Below are 21561 nucleotides of genomic sequence, written 5' to 3'. Positions count from 1 at the left end.
TCTGACAAAATCCTTCTTAGATGGACAAAAACATGTGCACTGCGGGTGGGGCAGATGTTACTTGTGCAGAGAGAATTCGATTTGGGTGGGGTTTTACTTCAAAGTGAGATCTATATTGCAGTGTAAAATAAAGCAGTCAGTATTTTTCTGCACAGAAACAAAATAACTCACCCAAATCTAATTCTATCTGCACATGTTACATCTGCCCCCCTGCAGTGCACATGGTTTTGTCCATCTAAGAAGGATTTTGTCAGAAAGAATGAACTAGAATAAACCCCAAAGTCTGGAATTGGGAACACAGCGTCACCCAAACGCACAGTAAGGGAAGGACCAGCAGTGTGATGTCTAATGTACCGTTTCAGCCTCTCACCAATATAAAATGAGTTTGATAGCAGCCATATTTAAGGATAAACAGCTGCCAGCGGAGGTTATTTGGGGGTGTGGCTAGAGCTAAGGGTATCAGCTGGTGTCACTGTATTACTGACGCAGTGGTGCCAGGATTTGGCTTGCAGAATGCTGATCAATTTATCTGGTCTGAACACAATGCTGCTGGAGAAATGGTGACAGCTGGAACCACAAGGTCATCTTGGTCAACAGTCAATCATATTGCTACAAGGACCATGTATTTTTGGTGAAAGGCAACTTCATTGTATGCCCAGTAGTGGTGCCCTACTACATTGTATGCCCCGTAGTGGTACCCTACTACATTTTATGCCCCGTGGTGGTGCCCTACTACATTGTATGCCCCGTGGTGGTGCCCTACTGCATTGTATGCCCCGTGGTGGAGCCCTACTGCATTGTGTGCCCCGTGGTGGAGCCCTACTACATTGTGTGCCCCGTGGTGGAGCCCTACTACATTGTGTGCCCCGTGGTGGAGCCCTACTACATTGTGTGCCCCGTAGTGGGGCCCTGCGCCACTGTGAGCCCTGCAGCAGCGTCCAAAATATCCCACGTTGTATTGTACAAATGCCACATAGTAACCCCTCAGTTCATATTATGCCGCACATGGCTTAGCGGGCAATCTCAGGAACCTGGCAGCCAAATTTATGATCCGGATCCAGTTAATTTAGGCCCAAGCGGTGGGCCCTCTGAGTCCGAGCCCTCTAGGTACACCAATGGATGTAGGTCTGCTTAGCATGTGAAGTTGGTGTTGGAGTGAGAATCCTTCGAACCTCTGTGAGTGGCTGGCACTACTGTCTCAGCGCTGCATTCAGGAGCGCAATTTCCAGTCATTGCATATGGGTGTAGAGTTTGTACGTTCCCATTTGGCTGTGTGGCGCTTCTGTTTCTTCCCACACACACACTAGCACCTGTATACGGTTCTCAGTAATGTAATACTAGTGTATACCTGTTCCTAGAGGGCACATTCCCTCATTTATTGTGTTCCCCTTGTATGTCCCTGATTTGTGTCATCTTTGTGTTTCCACTGTCCGCCGAAGTGGATCATTGGGCAGAGAGAGAGAGAGAGAGAGAGTGTGTGGGTGTGTATAGCCACACCTCCTGGAGCCACGCCCCCTTCCCCAGTACCTGGGCCCCATTCATTTCTGCACAGCCCTGGCAATGTGGAACTTAACAGATGAACCATGGGCCGGACGTGGAGCGCAATTCTGAATGCGCAACCCGGAGAAATGAACTACAGAAGAGATGACATTACCACGTGCGACTGAGTGGGTGGAACTGGGCGGTACAGAAATGCTGCATGGAGGAGGAGCTTGAGGTGGGTGTGCTCACAGGGGGCGGGGGCAGAGGAAAAGAGACAGAGAATAGGGAGGGGGGAGCAGGGCTGCCAAGATAAATCCGGGGCCCCTTTGGAAGAGGTATGACCAAACCATTTAGCACATGAGAAGAACCCACTCACAGGAGTATTCACTATACTAAGTATTCACTATATACCCCCCTACTAGGGGGACGAAGGAATGAGGGAGAGGAAAAAAAGGGAAAGACTAGGTTAAAAGTGGGTGAGAGATAGGAGGTCAAGAGTAATACTGGGAAAGAGAATGGGGAGAAAGAGAGAGAGATATGGGTGAGAGACTGAATAATAGAGGGAGAAAGATTAGGGCATGGGTCCTCAAACTACGGCCCTCCAGATGTTGTGAAACTACAAATCCCAGCATGCCTTGCCACAGTTTTGCTAAAAGGGAGTGTTAAAACTGTGGTAAGGCATGCTGGGATTTGTAGTTTCACAACATCTGGAGGGCCGCAGTTTGAGGACACATGGATTAGGGTAATAGGGGGAGAGAGATGGGTAGGGGAAGCGGCACAGATACCCATGCACTTTCTGCTCATGTTCTGGTGCAGTAATACTAGCTTATTATAATACCGTTGTATATGAGGTGCCCACAAGCACAATACCACAATGAGCAGCCAGGCAGTTATCACTAGGGGCCTGATTCTGGTTCATAAACAAAAGCAAACTCCTTCTCTAATGGCATACACTGCAGGTGGGGCAGATTTAACACGTGCAGAGAGAGTTAGATTTGGGTGGGGTTTGTACTTTAAACGGATTATCTATATTGCAGTGTAAAAATAAAGCAGCCAGTATTTACCCTGAGCAGAAACAAAATAACTCACCCAAATCTAGTTCTCTGCACATGTTACGTCTGCCCCACCGGCCGTGCAGCATGGTTTTGTCCATGAAAGAATGAGTTTTCTTTTGCGAGTGAACCAGAATCAGGCACTGTCACGACTGATTGGCCGGCGTTATCAAAGAGATCTAGGAGGAGACTGCCTGCTCCCTAGGAATGGCCGTTCTGAGGTCAGTGACCACTGGACACACGCATGAAATGGTCCTTTATGACATTACAAAATTAGGAAAAACAGTAAAACATTTCTTTTTTTTATTATTGATTTTTTTTTTTTAAATATATATATATTTTGATTGATGTCCTCAAACTGTCCACATTAAAATCCACCATCTATATACAACGTAAACATCTAAAATGCTACAAAATACAGGTCAATATACATTTCTAGAACACTGCCAAAGGGGTAGAGAAGAAGATGGACCCCTCTGTTGGGTTTACACCCTGACTTCTCCTTCCCCTAAGGTCTAGGACAGTGGTTCCCAACCCTGGTCCTCAAGAAACCCCAACAGTGCACGTTTTCCAGGTCTCCACACAGAATGGCAAGTGACATAATTAGCGCCACCTGTGGATCTTTTAAAATGTGTCTGAATAATGAGTGTACCTGCTGGGTGAACTGGAAAACGTGCACTGTTAGGGGTCCTTGAGGACCAGGGTTGGCAACCACTGGTCTAGGAGAAACTTCTCAACCCGTCCATGGCAAAAACTAGGAAATAAATTAAAATAACAGTTAATAATTGCCCCTATTCTCTTTGTTCTCCGTGGTAGAACTACAGGAATGGGACGTACCCAAGGGAAACCTAAAAGGAGCAGATTGTTCTTCTCCAAGATGTCCCATCCAGAAGATAGTGGTGATCAGACCAATGGAGACGAGGAGTCAAGTAGGGCCTGAACCATACAGGAAGTTGCCACCACCGCTGTAGAGTGTTACCCTTAGTATTTCCATCCATTCATGTCCGTTTTAAGCTAACCCATTGGTCTATGGCTGGTCTATGGCTGGTCTGGTGAAATATATATATATATATATATATATATATATATATATATATATATATATATATATATATATACATATACACACATACATACACACATTATGGAAATATTTGTACACGATGATGCCTTCACTAATAATATGAAATGCTGACCCACGTCACCCGCCACAGCTACCTTGTGGAACTGTCTTGTGTGGTGCATGACGCGTTTGGGGGCTCAGCCCCATCAGACATCTGTGTGAAACACTTTCCGCAGTCGGAGCACTGTACAAGCCTCTCGCACTTCTCCCGCTGGTGTATCTTCTGATGTTTCGCCACGGCCCACTTGTGTTTGAAATACTTGCCGCACTCGCCGCAGGGAAAGGGCTTCTCTCCGGTGTGAAGCCGCCGGTGCCTGATGAGAGCCGACACCTGCGTAAAACATTTCCCGCACTGGGAGCACGGGAAGGGCTTCTCCCCCGTGTGTATCCTGTGATGCTTCACCAGGTCACCTTTACGGGTGAAATCCTTGCCGCACTCCGAACATGAAAACGGCTTCTCGCCGGTGTGTATCCGCTGGTGCTTAATAAGGTAAGATTTCTGCGTAAAACATTTCCCGCAATCGTCACATAGAAACGGCCTTTCGTCGGTGTGAGTCCGCTGGTGCGTGAGGAGGTTGGCCTTCTGGGTAAAACATTTCCCACATTTAGAACAGGCAAATTTTTTATTTACTTTCTGATTTGGATTCAGTCTTACTATATCCGATGTATCATGGGAAGGGTCAATAGGGATAGAGGGGTCGGGTGATATCTCCGCAATGTGACATATAGGATGTTTGGAAGAGCGGTTGTATACTAAAGAGTCCCATGTGATCTCGTTCTTTTCTGTTTTACAATTTGGAGCTGAAATAAGGTTCCCCTCCAAGTTCTTCCCACTGTTGCATCCATCTCCTGAGAATACATTAAATGTATGGAAAATGAATTGTCTCCATTAGCACAACAAGGAGTAATGATAAAACAATAAAGTTCAACATTGATCTAACTAAGAACTAAAATCATAACTCCAGAGCATGTACGGAGGAGACTGGTCAGATCTCTGGGATGGTAACACACAGTGACATGATGTGAGGGGGAGAGCAGGAGTATAATAGGGGCTGATGGCTCCTTATGTATGAGATACACCAGAGAGTGCAGGGAGGAGACTGGTCAGATCTCTAGGCTTTTAACACACAGTGACATGATGTGAGGGGGAGAGCAGGAGTATAATAGGGGCTGATGGCTCCTGATGTATGAGATACACCAGAGAGTGCGGGGAGGAGACTGGTCAGATCTCTGGGATGGTAACACACAGTGACATGATGTGAGGGGAGAGCAGGAGTATAATAGGGGCTGATGGCTCCTGATGTGTGAGATACACCAGAGAGTGCGGGAGGAGACTGGTCAGATCTCTGGGCTGGTAACACAGTGACATGATGTGAGGGGGAGAGCAGGAGTATAATAGGGGCTGATGGCTCCTGATGTATGAGATACACCAGAGAGTGCAGGGAGGAGACTGGTCAGATCTCTGGGCTGGTAACACACAGTGACATGGTGTGAGGGGGAGAGCAGGAGTATAATTGGGGCTGATGGCTCCTGATATATGAGATACACCAGAGAGTGCAGAGAGGAGACTGGTCAGATCTCTGGTCTGGTAACACACAGTAACATGATGTGAGGGGGAGAGCAGGAGTAGAATAGGGGCTGATGGCTCCTGATGTATGAGATACACCAGAGAGTGCGGTGAGGAGACTGGTCAGATCTCTGGGCTGGTAACACACAGTGACATGATGTGAGGGGAGAGGAGGAGTATAATAGGGGCTGATGGCTCCTGTGTATGAGATACACCAAAGAGTGTGGGGAGGAGACTGGTCAGATCTCTAGGGCTGGTAACACACAGTGACATGATGTGAGGGGGAGAGCAGGAGTATAATAGGGACTGATGGCTCCTGATGTATGAGATACACCAGAGAGTGCGGGGAGGAGACTGGTCAGATCTCTGGGCTGGTAACACACAGTGACATGATGTGAGGGGAGAGCAGGAGTATAATAGGGGCTGATGGCTGCTGATGTATGAGATACACCAGAGAGTGCGGGGAGGAGACTGGTCAGATCTCTGTGCTGGTAACACAAAGTGACATAATGTGAGGGGAGAGCAGGAGTATAATAGGGGCTGATGGCTCCTGATGTATGAGATACACCAGAGAGTGCGGGGAGGAGACTGGTCAGATCTCTGGGCTGGTAACACACACTGACATGATGTGAGGGGAGAGCAGGAGTATAATAGGGGCTGATGGCTCCTGATGTATGAGATACACCATAGAGTGTAGGGAGGAGACTGGTCAGATCTCTGGGCTGGTAACACACAGTGACATGATGTGAGGGGGAGAGCAGGAGTATAATAGGGGCTGATGGCTGCTGATGTATGAGATACACCAGAGAGTGCGGGGAGGAGACTGGTCAGATCTCTGGGCTGGTAACACACAGTGACATGATGTGAGGGGAGAGCAGGAGTATAATAGGGTCTGATGGCTCCTGATGTATGAGATCCACCAGAGAGTGCAGAGAGGAGACTGGTCAGATCTCTGGGCTGGTAACACACACTGACATGATGTGAGGGGAGAGCAGGAGTATAATAGGGTCTGATGGCTCCTGATGTATGAGATCCACCAGAGAGTGCAGAGAGGAGACTGGTCAGATCTCTGGGCTGGTAACACGCAGTGACATGATATGAGGGGGAGAGCAGGAGTATAATAGGGGCTGATGGCTGCTGATGTATGAGATACACCAGAGAGTGTGGGGAGGAGACTGGTCAGATCTCTGGGCTGGTAACACGCAGTGACATGATATGAGGGGGAGAGCAGGAGTATAATAGGGGCTGATGGCTCCTGATGTATGAGATACACCAGAGAGTGTGGGGAGGAAACTGGTCAGATATCAGGTAACACACAGTGACATGATGTGAGGGGGAGAGCAGGAGTATAATAGGGGCTGATGGCTCCTGATGTATGAGATACACCAGAGAGTGCGGGGAGGAGACTGGTCAGATCTCTGGGCTGGTAACACACAGTGACATGATGTGAGGGGGAGAGCAGGAGTATAATAATTGCTGATGGCTCCTGATGTATGAGATACCCCAGGGAGTGCAGGGAGGAGACTGGTCAGATCTCTGGGCTGGTAACACACAGTGACATGACGTGAGGGGGAAAGCAGAAGTATAATAGGGGCTGATGGCTCCTGATGTATTAGATACACCAGAGAGTGCGGGGAGGAGACTGGTCAGATCTCTGGGTTGGTAACACACAGTGACATGATGTGAGGGGGAGAGCAGGAGTATAATAGGGGCTGATGGCTCCTGATGTATGAGATACACCAGAGAGTGCGGGGAGGAGACTGGTCAGATCTCTGGGCTGGTAACACACAGTGACATGATGTGAGAGGGAGAGCAGGAGTATAATAGGGGCTGATGGCTCCTGATGTATGAGATACACCAGAGAGTGCGGGGAGGAGACTGGTCAGATCTCTGGGCTGGTAACACACAGTGACATGATGTGAGGGGGAGAGCAGGAGTATAATAGGGGCTGATGGCTCCTGATGTATGAGATACACCAGAGAGTGCAGGGAGGAGACTGGTCAGATCTCTGGCTGGTAACACACAGTGACATGATGTGAGGGGAAGAGCACAAGTATAATAGGGGCTGATGGCTGCTGATGTATGAGATACACCAGAGAGTGCGGGGAGGAGACTGGTCAGATCTCTGGGCTGGTAACACACAGTGACATGATGTGAGGGGAAGAGCACAAGTATAATAGGGGCTGATGGCTGCTGATGTATGAGATACACCAGAGAGTGCGGGGAGGAGACTGGTCAGATCTCTGGGCTGGTAACACACAGTGACATGATGTGATGGGGAGAGCAGGAGTATAATAGGGGCTGATGGCTCCTGAAGTATGAGATACACCAGAGAGTGCGGGGAGGAGACTGGTCAGATCTCTGGGCTGGTAACACACAGTGACATGATGTGAGGGGGAGAGCAGGAGTATAATAGGGGCTGATGGCTCCTGATGTATGAGATACACCAGAGAGTGCGGGGAGGAGACTGGTCAGATCTCTGGGCTGGTAACACACAGTGACATGATGTGAGGGGAAGAGCACGAGTATAATAGGGGCTGATGGCTGCTGATGTATGAGATACACCAGAGAGTGCAGGGAGGAGACTGGTCAGATCTCCTAGTGCGTATAACTCACCTGCACTGATATCTATAGAGGTTTCCTCCTCCTTACACTTTTTGTTGCATTCCCCATCCATCGTCTCTTCTTCTTCTTCTATAACTTCAACTTTAACATTAAAGAGGTTTTCACACTAAAAAACCCACAAAATTAAAAACAGCTGTTTAATGGTTATTTGGAATAAGCAGTTCAAATCCAATTTATAGTGTGTCATGTTTGCATTTGGTGAGACTTTCCCACCTACCTGGTCCTCCTGTGGGACACTGCGATTCTCCTCTGTGTGGTCCTGGGAATACAGAGGACGGGGACATCTCTCTGGGATATCTCTGTTACTGGCCCCATCTGTAGAAGACACGCAGTGACTGAGGACATGGTATATATGTGATTATCCTGGGAATACAGAGGACAGGGACTTCTCTCTGGGGTATCTATGTTACTGGGCCCATCTGTAGGAGACACGCAGTGACTGAGGACATTCTATATATGTGATTATCCTGGGAATACAGAGGATGGGGACAACTCCCTGGGGTATCTCTGTTACTGGCCCCATCTGTAGGAGACACGCAGTGACTGAGGACATTGTATATATGTGATTATCCTGGGAATACAGAGGACGGGGACATCTCCCTGGGGTATCTCTGTTACTGGCCCCATCTGTAGGAGACACGCAGTGACTGAGAACATGGTATATATGTGATTATCCTGGGAATACAGAGGACGGGGACATCTCTCTGGGGTATTCCTGTTACTGGGACCATCTGTAGGAGACACACAGTGACTGAGGACATGGTATATATGTGATTATCCTGGGAATACAGAGGACGGGGACATCTCTCTGGGGTATCTCTGTTACTGGCCCATCTGTAGGAGACACGCAGTGACTGAGTACATTGTATATATGTGATTATCCTGGGAATACGGAGGACAGGGACATCTCTCTTGGGTATCTCTGTTACTGGCCCCATCTGTAGAAGACACACAGTGACTGAGGACATTGTATATATGTGATTATCCTGGGAATACAGAGGACAGGGACATCTCTCTGGTGTATTCCTGTTACTGGGCCCATCTGTAGGAGACACACAGTGACTGAGGACACCGTATATATGTGATTATCCTGGGATTACAGAGGACGGGGACATCTCTCTGGGGGAACTCTGTTACTGGGCCCATCTGTAGGAGACACACAGTGACTGAGTACATGGTATATATGTGATTATCCTGGGAATACAGAGGACGGGGACATCTCTCTGGGGTATTCCTGTTACTGGCCCATCTGTAGGAGACAAGCAGTGACTGAGGACACTGTATATATGTGATTATCCTGGGAATACAGAGGACGGGGACATCTCTCTGGGGTATCTCTGTTACTGGGCCCATCTGTAGGAGACACGCAGTGACTGAGGACATGGTATATATGTGATTATCCTGGGAATACAGAGGAAAGGGACATCTCTCTGGGGTATCTCTGTTACTGGGCCCATCTGTAGGAGACACGCAGTGACTGAGGACATTGTATATATGTGATTATCCTGGGAATACAGAGGACGGGGACATCTCTCTGGGGTATTCCTGTTACTGGGCCCATCTGTAGGAGACACGCAGTGACTGAGGACATTGTATATATGTGATTATCCTGGGAATACAGAGGACGGGGACATCTCTCTGGGGTATTCCTGTTACTGGTCCCATCTGTAGGCGACACACAGTGACTGAGGACATTGTATATATGTGATTATCCTGGGAATACAGAGGACGGGGACATCTCTCTGGGGTATCTATGTTACTGGGCCCATCTGTAGGAGACACACAGTGACTGAGGACATTGTATATATGTGATTATCCAGGGAATACAGAGGACGGGGACATCTCTCTGGGGTATTCCTGTTACTGGTCCCATCTGTAGGCGACACACAGTGACTGAGGACATTGTATATATGTGATTATCCTGGGAATACAGAGGACGGGGACATCTCTCTGGGGTATCTATGTTACTGGGCCCATCTGTAGGAGACACACAGTGACTGAGGACATTGTATATATGTGATTATCCTGGGAATACAGAGGACGGGGACATCTCTCTCGGGTATTCCTGTTACTGGCCCCATCTGTAGGAGACACACAGTGACTGAGGACATTGTATATATGTGATTATCCTGGGAATACAGAGGATGGGGACATCTCTCTGGGGTATTCCTGTTACTGGCCACATCTGTAGGAGACACACAGTGACTGAGGACATGGTATATATGTGATTATCCTGGGAATACAGAGGACGGGGACATCTCTCTGGGGTATTCCTGTTACTGGGCCCATCTGTAGGAGACACACAGTGACTGAGGACATTATATATATGTGATTATCCTGGGAATACAGAGGACGGGGACATCTCTCTGGGGTATTCCTGTTACTGGGCCCATCTGTAGGAGACACACAGTGACTGAGGACATGGTATATATGTGATTATCCTGGGAATACAGAGGACGGGGACATCTCTCTGGGGTATTCCTGTTTTTGGGCCCATCTGTAGGAGACACACAGTGACTGAGGACATTGTATATATGTGATTATCCTGGGAATACAGAGGACGGGGACATCTCTCTGGGGTATCTATGTTACTGGCCCCATCTGTAGGAGACACGCAGTGACTGAGTACATGGTATATATGTGATTATCCTGGGAATACAGAGGGCGGGGACATCTCTCTGGGGTATTCCTGTTACTGGGCCCATCTGTAGGAGACATACAGTGACTGAGGACATTGTATATATGTGATTATCCTGGGAATACAGAGGACGGGGACATCTCTCTGGGGTATTCCTGTTACTGGGCCCATCTGTAGGAGACATACAGTGACTGAGGACATTGTATATATGTGATTATCCTGGGAATACAGAGGACGGGGACATCTCTCTGGGGTATTCCTGTTACAGGGCCCATCTGTAGGAGACACACAGTGACTGAGAACATTGTATATATGTGATTATCCTGGGAATACAGAGGGCGGGGACATCTCTCTGGGGTATTCCTGTTACAGGGCCCATCTGTAGGAGACACACAGTGACTGAGAACATTGTATATATGTTATTATCCTGGGAATACAGAGGACCGGGACATCTCTCTGTGGTATTCCAGTTACTGGCCCATCTGTAGGAGACACGCAGTGACTGAGGACATGGTATATATGTGATTATCCTGGGAATACAGAGGACGGGGACATCTCTCTGGGGTATCTCTGTTACTGGCCCCATCTGTAGGAGACACGCAGTGACTGAGGACATTGTATATATGTGATTATCCTGGGAATACAGAGGACGGGGACATCTCTCTTGGGTATTCCTGTTACTGGGCCCATCTGTAGGAGACACGCAGTGACTGAGGACATGGTATATATGTGATTATCCTGGGAATACAGAGGACGGGAACATCTCTCTGGGGTATTCCTGTTACTGGGCCCATCTGTAGGAGACACGCAGTGACTGAGTACATTGTATATATGTGATTATCCTGGGAATACGGAGGACAGGGACATCTCTCTTGGGTATCTCTGTTACTGGCCCCATCTGTAGAAGACACACAGTGACTGAGGACATTGTATATATGTGATTATCAGATGCTGTGTATCTAGGTGACCCCATAGCTGCTCTCTCCATTCCACTACATGACAGTCTCTTACCCAGCGATGTGAGGGGCCAGTGATCCTCCATCATCACATCCTTGTACAGACCCCTGTGTTCCTCTATGTACTCCCCCTCCTCCATGGAGAGACAGACAGTGACATCCTCACACCTTATAGGAACCTGACACACACAAGGATACAGTCATCACCCAGACACATCCCCCGGTGTTACTGTATAACATCCCATTCCCAGCAGTCACCTCTCCGGTCACATCCCCCGGTGTTACTGTATAACGTCCCATTCCCAGCAGTCACCTCTCCGGTCACATCCCCTGGTGTTACTGTATAACGGCCCATTCCCAGCAGTCACCTCTCCGGTCACATCCCCCGGTGTTACTGTATAACGTCCCATTCCCAGCAGTCACCTCTCCTGTCACATCCCCAGGTGTTACTGTAGAACGTCCCATTCCCAGCAGTCACCTCTCCGGTCACATCCCCCGGTGTTACTGTATAACGTCCCATTCCCAGCAGTCACCTCTCCTGTCACATTCCCAGGTGTTACTGTAGAACGTCCCATTCCCAGCAGTCACCTCTCCGGGCACATCCCCCGGTGTTACTGTATAACGTCCCATTCCCAGCAGTCACCTCTCCTGTCACATCCCCAGGTGTTACTGTAGAACGTCCCATTCCCAGCAGTCACCTCTCCGGTCACATTCCCTGGTGTTACTGTATAACGTCCCATTTCCAGCAGTCACCTCTCCGGTCACATCCCGTCCATGTTACTGTATAAAGTCCCATTCCCAGCAGTCACCTCTCCGGTCACATCCCCCGGTGTTACTGTATAACGTCCCATTCCCAGCAGTCACCTCTCCGGTCACATCCCCCGATGTTACCGTATAATGTCCCATTCCCAGCAGTCACCTCTCCGGTCAGCAACTGAATGATCTTGTTGGTAAGTTCCAGAATCTTTTGGTCATTGTTCCTCTCATGTATCAGTGAGTGAGGTGGTGGCACCAGGATGGGTCTCTTGGTCCTGCTTAGTCCTACTGACACAGGGGGACGGTTGCTGGGTATCTCACACTCACCGGATGTCTTCTTCACTACTGTGTAATCCTGTGTATAAGACAAAATTGGAAGACAAAAAATGTAATCACTGGTCTCTTTACATATGTAACGCTGTGATGCTCCCAAACCCCTCACCTCCCCGGTCAGGTCCCTGTGTCAGTAATAGAGATAAGAGTGACGTCACTGTGACGCTCCCAGACCCCCTCACCTCCCCGGTCAGGTCCCTGTGTCAGTAATAGAGATAACAGTGATGTCACTGTGACGCTCCCAGACCCCCTCACCTACCTGGTCAGGTCCCTGTGTCAGTAATAGAGATAAGAGTGATGTCACTGTGACGCTCCCAGACCCCCTCACCTCCCCAGTCAGGTCCTTGTGTCAGTAATAGAGATAAGAGTGATGTCACTGTGACGCTCCCAGACCCCCTCACCTCCCCAGTCAGGTCCCAGTGTCAGTAATAGAGATTAGAGTGATGTCACTGTGACGCTCCCAGACCCACTCACCTCCCCGGTCAGGTCCCTGTGTCAGTAATAGGGATAAGAGTGATGTCACTGTGACGCTCCCAGACCCCCTCACCTCCCCAGTCAGGTCCCTGTGTCAGTAACAGAGATAAGAGTGATGTCACTGTGATGCTCCCAGACCCCCTCACCTCCCCGGTCAGGTCCCTGTGTCAGTAATAGAGATAAGAGTGATGTCATTGTGACGCCCCCAGACCCCCTCACCTCCCCGGTCAGGTCCCTGTGTCAGTAACAGAGATAAGAGTGATGTCACTGTGACGCTCCCAGACTCCCTCACCTCCCCGGTCAGGTCCCTGTGTCAGTAATAGAGATAAGAGTGATGTCACTGTGACGCTCCCAGACCCCCTCACCTCCCCAGTCAGGTCCCTGTGTCAGTAATAGAGATAAGTGATGACACTGTGACGCTCCCAGACCCCCTCACCTCCCCAGTCAGGTCCCTGTGTCAGTAATAGAGATAAGTGATGTCACTGTGACCTCACCTCCCCAGTTAGTAGGTAGATGATCTCCAGGGTGAGTTTCAGTATTCTCTCAGTCATGTTACTCCTATCCTCCATTGGGAAGAGTCTATAACGAGTTCTGGTCTCGGATAAAATGGGGTGACCTGTGCAGACAGATGTAGAATCCACCAAATATGTTACAATCTGGGAACAGCCCAATCAAATAAAAAATGCTTATTATTAGTGTTTTTTCGCCAGTCTCAGATCTTTCAGATTAACCCATGCATTTCATTCCTCTACCAACAGGGTAGGGACGCAGACTGAGATCTTCTCAATTCTGACAGCGGTCTAATATCACAAAGTCTAGGGTGGACTTAAAGATTTGGGGCAACAGTAACAATTTACACAGCCCAAGAGAGGCCATGACCCCAAGTCACTGACTCCCCTTACCCATTAGATGCCCCGTTTTAGCACTTGACCTGGTTCCCATGACATAGGATTTTGCAGAAGGTTGGTACCTCCAATAACAGGGTTTACAGGATAGGACATGCTCAGTAGCTGCCACAAGTCCCATCTCTGCTCTCATGTTCTTAGCAGGACCTATGAGGGATGGACTTTGGGACCCCACATGTCCACACATGCATGGTTACACCAAGATCTGGGCAGCCTGGTCTACCTCCTAACTGAACTCTACCAGCCTTTATAGGGTAAAAATACATCCAGCTTAAAGCCACTGGTGTGAAAGATGGTGGAGACATCTGCTTTTCATGGCAAAATCATTGCCCACCGGTGTGAAACCATCAATGTTTTCTACCCAACGACGGTTGATGGTCATCCTTACCTGGTATGTCTGGACTGATATAATACTTGCAGCTCATCAAACAAGGAACCCAAGATGACGATCTGGAGTCTATTGTTCTGAGACGTGTCTGCTGAGGGACTCCATTGGCTCATGACTCAGAGAGACACCAAGCCGGGAACCAGCTTTTGCATCTTAGGTAGTTTTGGCTGTTGGATTTAAAGGGGCGATGATATTAAATGCAAAACACTCCAGATTTTGTAATTAAGATGATTGCTCCTTTAAATCCAGCATCGAAAACTGTCAAAGTAGATATGGCGGCCTTCAAAAGTGGCGCTTAGTATGTGTACCCCCTTATGTCAAACGAGATAAACTTGTCGATCACAATTGTGTTTGTTGGTTCCTCACAAGGACCCCCTCAAACAAAGAGGGAAAAGTAGGGGTGCAGACTGACGCTGAAGCCCACCCAGCTCACACCACTGACCAAAAATTGCTGTGTGAGCGCAGAAAAAGGAGGGAACAAGGGGGCTCCATATTCTCATGGGGATCCTGGACTATTGATGGAATTCTGATGCCGTCCCACCCCCCTCCCCACCCCTAAAAAAATAAATAAAGGGGGGACAAACACACAGACAGTAGCTATGTCGAATTGTCCATCACTCTTTACTGGGCTCTCCACCGATCCCTTCGCAGAACCGAGGGCTTCAGGATCCACCCACGGAGTCCCAGGTCTGAACCAGTCACTCTGTTCTTATAGTCACTGGCAGTGCCCATGAATGCTCTGATTGGTTGGGCCAGTTCTCTCATTACAGTCCACCCCCTTCAGATTTACACAATATATTACTACTGATTTTTGAGTTACTATGTTACAGTCCATCCCTGGGAATAACAAGACACTGATTATTGTAAAATAAAAGAGATAATATATGTCCTTACCGGCTGCCAGTACCAGTGATGTCTTCCCTGTGCTTCCTCACACTGACTCCTTTCTCAATCCCGGAATATATAAACTAGAACTTCCTGGCTGTGCGTTCCACTCGACTTCCTGGTTGTGCGGTCCACCCGACTTCCTGGTTGTGCGGTTCACCTAACTTCCTTGTGAGTTTCACACAACTTCCGGACTGTGCGTTCCACCCGACTTCCTTGTTGTGCGGTCCATCCAACTTCCTTGTTGTGTGGTCCACCCGACTTCCTGGCTTTGCGTTCCAAAGGTCTACCTGGCTCGCCTCTTTAACGCTTATGGGAATAGAATGACAGTATATGGATTCGTCGACGATATGGATTCGTCGATCTGCAGTAGATCATATCTAAAATACTTTTTTTCCCATTGAGAAGAAACACATGTCTTCAATGCAGGAGGGCAGACATTTTCTTGTCGTTCTGACAATTAGGCATTCTTCTGTAAATCTTTCCATTCTTCATGCTCAGCCAATTATATTTAGGCTATTATGTTAGATTATAGTGATTGACAAGCAGAAGGGTAGGTGCACCGATATCTAAGCAGGATGTGTAACTCAGAATGCAGGAGAGTAGCGGCCATTTTCTTGTAGTCTTGCACTGCAGATTGCAAAGTATACCCACAAATATAAGTTTAGAGGTCTTCTAAAATGGGTATGGTACATGATGACTACTAAAAACTGGGACTCTGTGATATCACTTACCTCACCCCTGCCCTCTGGTTAGTTTTCTAGGTACTTGTGTATTTTGGCGGCGCCCGTCGTGGGCATCGTGTGCCTTAACTTTAAGGCACAGGACGCGACGCGATGGACGCGATTTCTCCATAGGCTTCAATGTTAAAATATTTTTAACATTGAACCCGATGGAGAAATCGGGTCCATCGCGTCGCGTCGTGTGCCTTAAAGTTAAGGCACACGACGCGACCGACACGATTTCTCCATAGGCTTCAATGTTAAAATATTTTTAACATTGAAATACTGTCGGTCGCGTCGGACTTGTGCCATTATAATGGCACAAGATCAAATGTAGTTGATAAAGTCCATCTAACATAGAAAACAATGGGAAATGGGCCAATATGGCCCATTTCTCATTGTATATGGCCCCGTCATGTCCAAATATAAATGCCCCCCATTGTCAGCGGCACCCCAGTATTGACGCCAACCCGAAGCGTGGCGAGCGTAGCGAGCCCGCGAGGGGCGGCGGTACGCGTCCTACGACCTTTTCATACCCCTACTATCCACGTCGGCGTGGAGTTGAGAATAGAATAGTGTGGCGAGCGCAGCGAGCCACCGAGCCCGAAGCGTGGCGAGCGCAGCGAGCCCCGCGAGGGGACGCGGATACCTTCACAGGTATCCGCGTCCCCACGCGGGCTTCACAGGTGTCCGCGTCCCCTCGCGGGGCTCGCTGCGCTCGCCACGCTTCGGGCTCGGTGGCTCGCTGCGCTCGCCACACTATTCTATTCTCAACTCCACGCCGACGTGGATAGTAGGGGTATGAATAGGTCGGAGGACGCGCACCGCCGCCCCTCGCGGGCTCGCTGCGCTCGCCACGCTTCGGGTTGACGTCAATACTGGGGTGCCGCTCACAATGGGGGGGCAGTTATATTTGGACATGACGGGGACATATACAATGAAAAATGGGCCATATTGGCCCATTTCCCATTTTATTCCATGTAAAATGGACTTTATCAAGTCCATCTTATCTTGTGCCATTATAATGGCACAAGACCGACGCGACCGACACGATTTCAATGTTAAAATATTTTAACATTGAAGCCTATGGAGAAATCGCGTCCATCGCGTCGGTCGCGTCGTGTGCCATGTTAATGCACGCGACGCGATGGACGCGATGGACCCGATTTTTCACACACGATGGACGCGATCCTCATCGTGGGCGCCACCAAAATACACAAGTACCGTTTTCTATTATAGGACTACTAGTATATGGTAGTTAGGGTGACCAATTCATCCCTTTAATCCGGGACACATATTAATTACACAGGTTCTGTGGCAGTTTAAAACCAGGTGAAAGCCAGCCACAGAACCTGTATAATTAATATGTGTCCCGGATTAAAGGGATGAATAAGGGGTTGATTCTGATTGGTTGCCCATACCAACATCCCGTGTGAAATATAACTCCTATCTCAATACATTTCCCCCAGTGTGTCCTAGGGTTGGCCATATACCATCGATGGCTTAGACCGGCCCCTTTCCCTGATTTTCCTACTGTATTGCTGTGATCTTCAGTATCGATGCCCATCGTAGGCTCAAACCCAGCCATCGACATAAAGAACCGATGGCACTATCGCTGTTAAGAATTAACTGTTTGATGGCCAAACCTACCAGTTGCAGGTCAGTTGACTTTCATGTTGATCTAAACATTATATCGGACTATCATCATATTGTCTATCCAAATGCGGTAGATCATTCAATCCGATACCGTGGCCAAATACATACCCGTGTGCGATTCAGAATGGGGCCCAATGCGCGGTGAGGCGCAAGAGCAAGATCGGAACAACCACAGTCCATTGCTGGGAACTTTAAGGATCCCTTTATTTTCGGACACCTAGGATTTACACCCACGCCATGTTCCCGGTGGCATGTGCTTCGATCTCTGTGAAAATGGGCGCTGGGCAATCTTCTCAGTCATTCCTGCTACTGCCACAGCACCGTCGCAGGACTCTGGAGAGGGAGATTAATTATATGGGTGAAGGGTGTGCGGTCAGTGGACACCCTGTACCTGTCATAGACATGCTAATGGTTGCACCACATGACCATCTCCTGTTTGCCATCTTTGAGATGGAATTCAGAGAATTTGTTTTGACCAACGATAGGGTGTGGGCCAATAGGAGCCTGGGGGTGGAGCGTTGCAGGAGTGTCAGGGGTGGAGCTGAGCTCCATGACCCGGCATTTTGTAAACTTGAGGCAGAATTCAGACATCAGTGAGATATTACACGACCAAAAACAGGGATGGACACCAGAAACCCACCATAGAATAGTGGCTGGACTTCTGCTGAACAGGTCACTTCTCAAGACAGCCAACCTTCAACAAGATGTCAGAAGCAGATAACTACAGTCGTGGACAGCAAAGACCTCAGTATTAAAAGAAAAAAAAAATGCCCTAAAGGTAACCATTCTGACGCAAACTTATACCACTGTTTATGGGAACGTACAACTATCCAAAGATTTTGGATAATGGTGAGACAAATTGCAGTGGATCACTTAGTAAAATTACAACAGAGTGGGCCATCTTGGGATTTTTGCCAACTACCCCCAAAATTTCAGTTGGCTGTAGAAAATGATTGTTGTATATATCTTCGATTGCGAGGAAATGTATATTGCAACAATGGATATCTGCCTCACCTCCTTCAATTTCCATGTTTGAGGAAAAATTGTTTCAAATATTTAAACTTGAATGGACTGACACAGCTCTCCACACGGAGACTCGAACAATTTTTTGAAATATGGAAAAGTTATATAAACACCAACAGAAACTAAACAACAAATACACAAGTGCTTCCGCACAACCCTCTGGTACGAGACTAGAATACTTCTGCAAGAACCGCCAATTGTCCAATAATAACTTAGGATGGTCATCTTGGACACACATGGTCGCTCCCCCCCCCCTCGTCCGTCCGTCCATCCCCAGTACCACTCTCTATCATTTTTGTTTTTATTCTTCTTTCTTCTTAATTGTATTACAATAAAATAATGTATATATTGACAAGGATTACGCTACTTTTATTCTCATAAAAGGTGAAAGACGTTATGGTATTGATAGTCATACTTGTTTATTGATAACTGCACACACAAAAATAGCATATACAAAAATTAGTCAATTTAATGTATATCTGACAAATAAATCTCTTGTATGTTCAAAATTGTACATTATTGTTGATTGAAGATTGTTCCCGTACAAAGACCTCACTGTATAACCTTTTGAGTTTGTGGTCATATGTCATAATGTAAAGGAAGTGAAAATTGAAAATGTTTGCAAATTACAATACTGTTTAACGAAATGTTTTATTATTGTATTTAATTCTTGACAATAAAAACAACTTTGAAAAAAAATAAAAAATTAACAGTATACCATCAGAACACCATCGGATCAAAGAGGAGAAATTGTCCATTTCAACCAATCAGCTTTAAGGTAACACAGGCTATAAAAAGAAATGTAGCAGGTGATTGGTTGTCCTGGACAACTTCTCCACTAGCTCAATTCCTCTCTCTTTTTACGGCAACATGAATCTGGTCATAACTGAGGTATAGAAAACCTAGAGGAATTCTGGGTCTCTTAAAAGAGGGGTGGGAAGAACAACCATGCCAGGACCCAAACATTGTTCAGTTTGTGGCCAACTTATATGACCATCTCAGGCCGATTTATTTATTTATAGTTTCTTACATAGCGCAGCAGATTCGGTACTCTTTACTTAGAACGGCGCCCACGATTTTGATCGTGGGCATCGTTAGTAAAAAATCTCGGCCATCTCGGGCATTGAATGCACTAAAAAATCGGGTGCGATGCGACCGACGCGATGCCCGCGATTTCCCATAGGGAACAATGTTAAATGTCTCAATTGACCCAATTTTTCCATAGGAAACAATGTTAAATGGCCCACAGAGGCCAAATAGGCACCCTGAAGTGTGAAATGGCCACCCGAATTGTTAACGTCACCCCACGATCAACGTGAACCCGAAGCGTGGCGAGCGCAGCGAGCCCGCGAGGGGCGGCGGTACGCGTCCTACGACCTTTTCATACCCCCACTATCCACGTCGGCGTGGAGTTGAGAATAGAATAGTGTGGCGAGCCCGAAGCGTGGCGAGCGCAGCGAGCCCCGCGAGGGGACGCGGACAGCTGTGAAGCCCGCGAGGGGACGCGGTTACCTGTGAAGGTATCCGCGTCCCCTCGCGGGGCGCGCTGCGCTCGCCACGCTTCGGGCTCGGTGGCTCGCTGCGCTCGCCACACTATTCTATTCTCAACTCCACGCCGACGTGGATAGTGGGGGTATGAAAAGGTCGTAGGACGCGTACCGCCGCCCCTCGCGGGCTCGCTGCGCTCGCCACGCTTCGGGTTGACGTTGATCGTGGGGTGGCGTTAACAATTGGGGTGGCCATTTCACACTTCAGGGTGCCTATTTGGCCTCTGTGGCCCATTTAACATTATTTCCTATGGAAAAATCGGGTCAATTGAGGCATTGAACAGGAAAATTGGGTCAATTGAGATATTTAACATTGTTCCCTATGGGAAATCTCGGGCATCTCGTCGGTCGCATCGCACCCGATTTTTTAGTGCATTCAATGCCCGAGATGGGCGCCCTTCTAGGTAAAGAGTACCGCAGATTCTGTTGGGCTTTACAATTGGAGACAACAGTGATTAAACAAATTGGGTAGAAACAAACCAACATGGAGGTAGGAGGGCCCTGCTCGCAATAGGAGGGATACATAAGGATAGAATTCCATGGCAGTCCCATCAGATTACAAGACCGTCCTGATGGGATGCAATTAGATATAAATGCTACTGGAGGTTGTGTGGGGGCGCCACTCCTGAATGAAGACATGGAAACATCAGAAACAAAGGCATGACGTTACCTCAGTCAACCAGTCCTTTAACCCAGGAGACAAAGTGTTAGAGCTTGTGCCCACCGCAGAAAGCAAGATGTATGCACAATGGCGGGCCCTTATGAGATCATAGAGGCCGTGGGACCAGTCAATTAAAGGGTCAGACAGGAGGGTAGAAGGAGGGAGGTACAAATCTACCATGTAAACCTGTTAAAACCCTGGAAGGAAAGTGCCAGTCAGCCCTTTTTGGTGGTTAAACAGTTCCAGAATGCCAGGTGCCCATTGAAGTCATGCTTACTCCTGAACAGAAACGGGAAGTGGTGTGTTTTCTGCCATCTCGGGAAAGACGCAGATCATCCAACATGATGTTGTGACTCCACCCGGGGTGGTCATTACACAATGGCTTTGGGGGGGGAATGCTGGCAGACCCAGCATTCCCCACATGAAAGTAATGTGGAGGATCCAGGCCAGGTTTTGGTAGCAGAATCCGAGGTGCAATCAGCAGCACCTGGGATTTCCTGATATAAGAGTTTCCAGGGCAGAGTCACCTTGCTCTCGATGTTGGAATATCTACCTGAGTGATAGGCCGGGGGTGTTATAGTATAGGGACAATTTTAGGAGTCTGCTATGCTCAGAGAGCCTGTATATTACTGTCTGTGATACCAACTGCATATGAATGTATCCTGCTATTGAGAATAACCAACAAAGTCGTCATCTTAGACCCTGTGTTTAAGAACCTTGTCACAATAGATGTAGATGTCTGCATGGAATCTTCTGAAAATACCCTTC

The 21561-nt window shown here is 48.0% G+C and overlaps 1 protein-coding gene across 2 annotated transcripts; it reads right to left on the bottom strand.

Moving 5' to 3' along the window:
* Positions 1 to 3638: 3638 nt before the first annotated feature.
* LOC146009966 (gastrula zinc finger protein XlCGF66.1-like) lies at positions 3639 to 15733 on the bottom strand. 2 transcript variants are annotated; one of them, XM_083150653.1, is made up of 8 exons: positions 14892 to 15119; positions 14300 to 14466; positions 13501 to 13622; positions 12363 to 12554; positions 11499 to 11622; positions 8067 to 8164; positions 7841 to 7955; positions 3639 to 4506 (listed from the first exon to the last, which is right to left on the bottom strand). In XM_083150653.1, exons 2-8 carry the CDS (start codon positions 14334 to 14336, stop codon positions 3749 to 3751), a joined length of 1446 nt encoding a protein of 481 aa, XP_083006779.1. In that variant the 5' UTR covers positions 14337 to 14466; positions 14892 to 15119; the 3' UTR covers positions 3639 to 3748. The 2 variants fall into 2 exon arrangements, with proteins under 2 accessions (XP_083006779.1, XP_083006780.1); XM_083150654.1 differs by lacking the exons at positions 14300 to 14466; positions 14892 to 15119 and adding an exon at positions 15194 to 15733.
* Between the last annotated feature and the right edge of the window lie 5828 nt (positions 15734 to 21561).

This window comes from Crinia signifera, chromosome 6, assembly GCF_055691185.1.
Source record: "Crinia signifera chromosome 6, ASM5569118v1, whole genome shotgun sequence".
NCBI lineage: Eukaryota > Metazoa > Chordata > Amphibia > Anura > Myobatrachidae > Crinia > Crinia signifera.
This window is presented reverse-complemented; position numbering and strand designations above follow the sequence as displayed.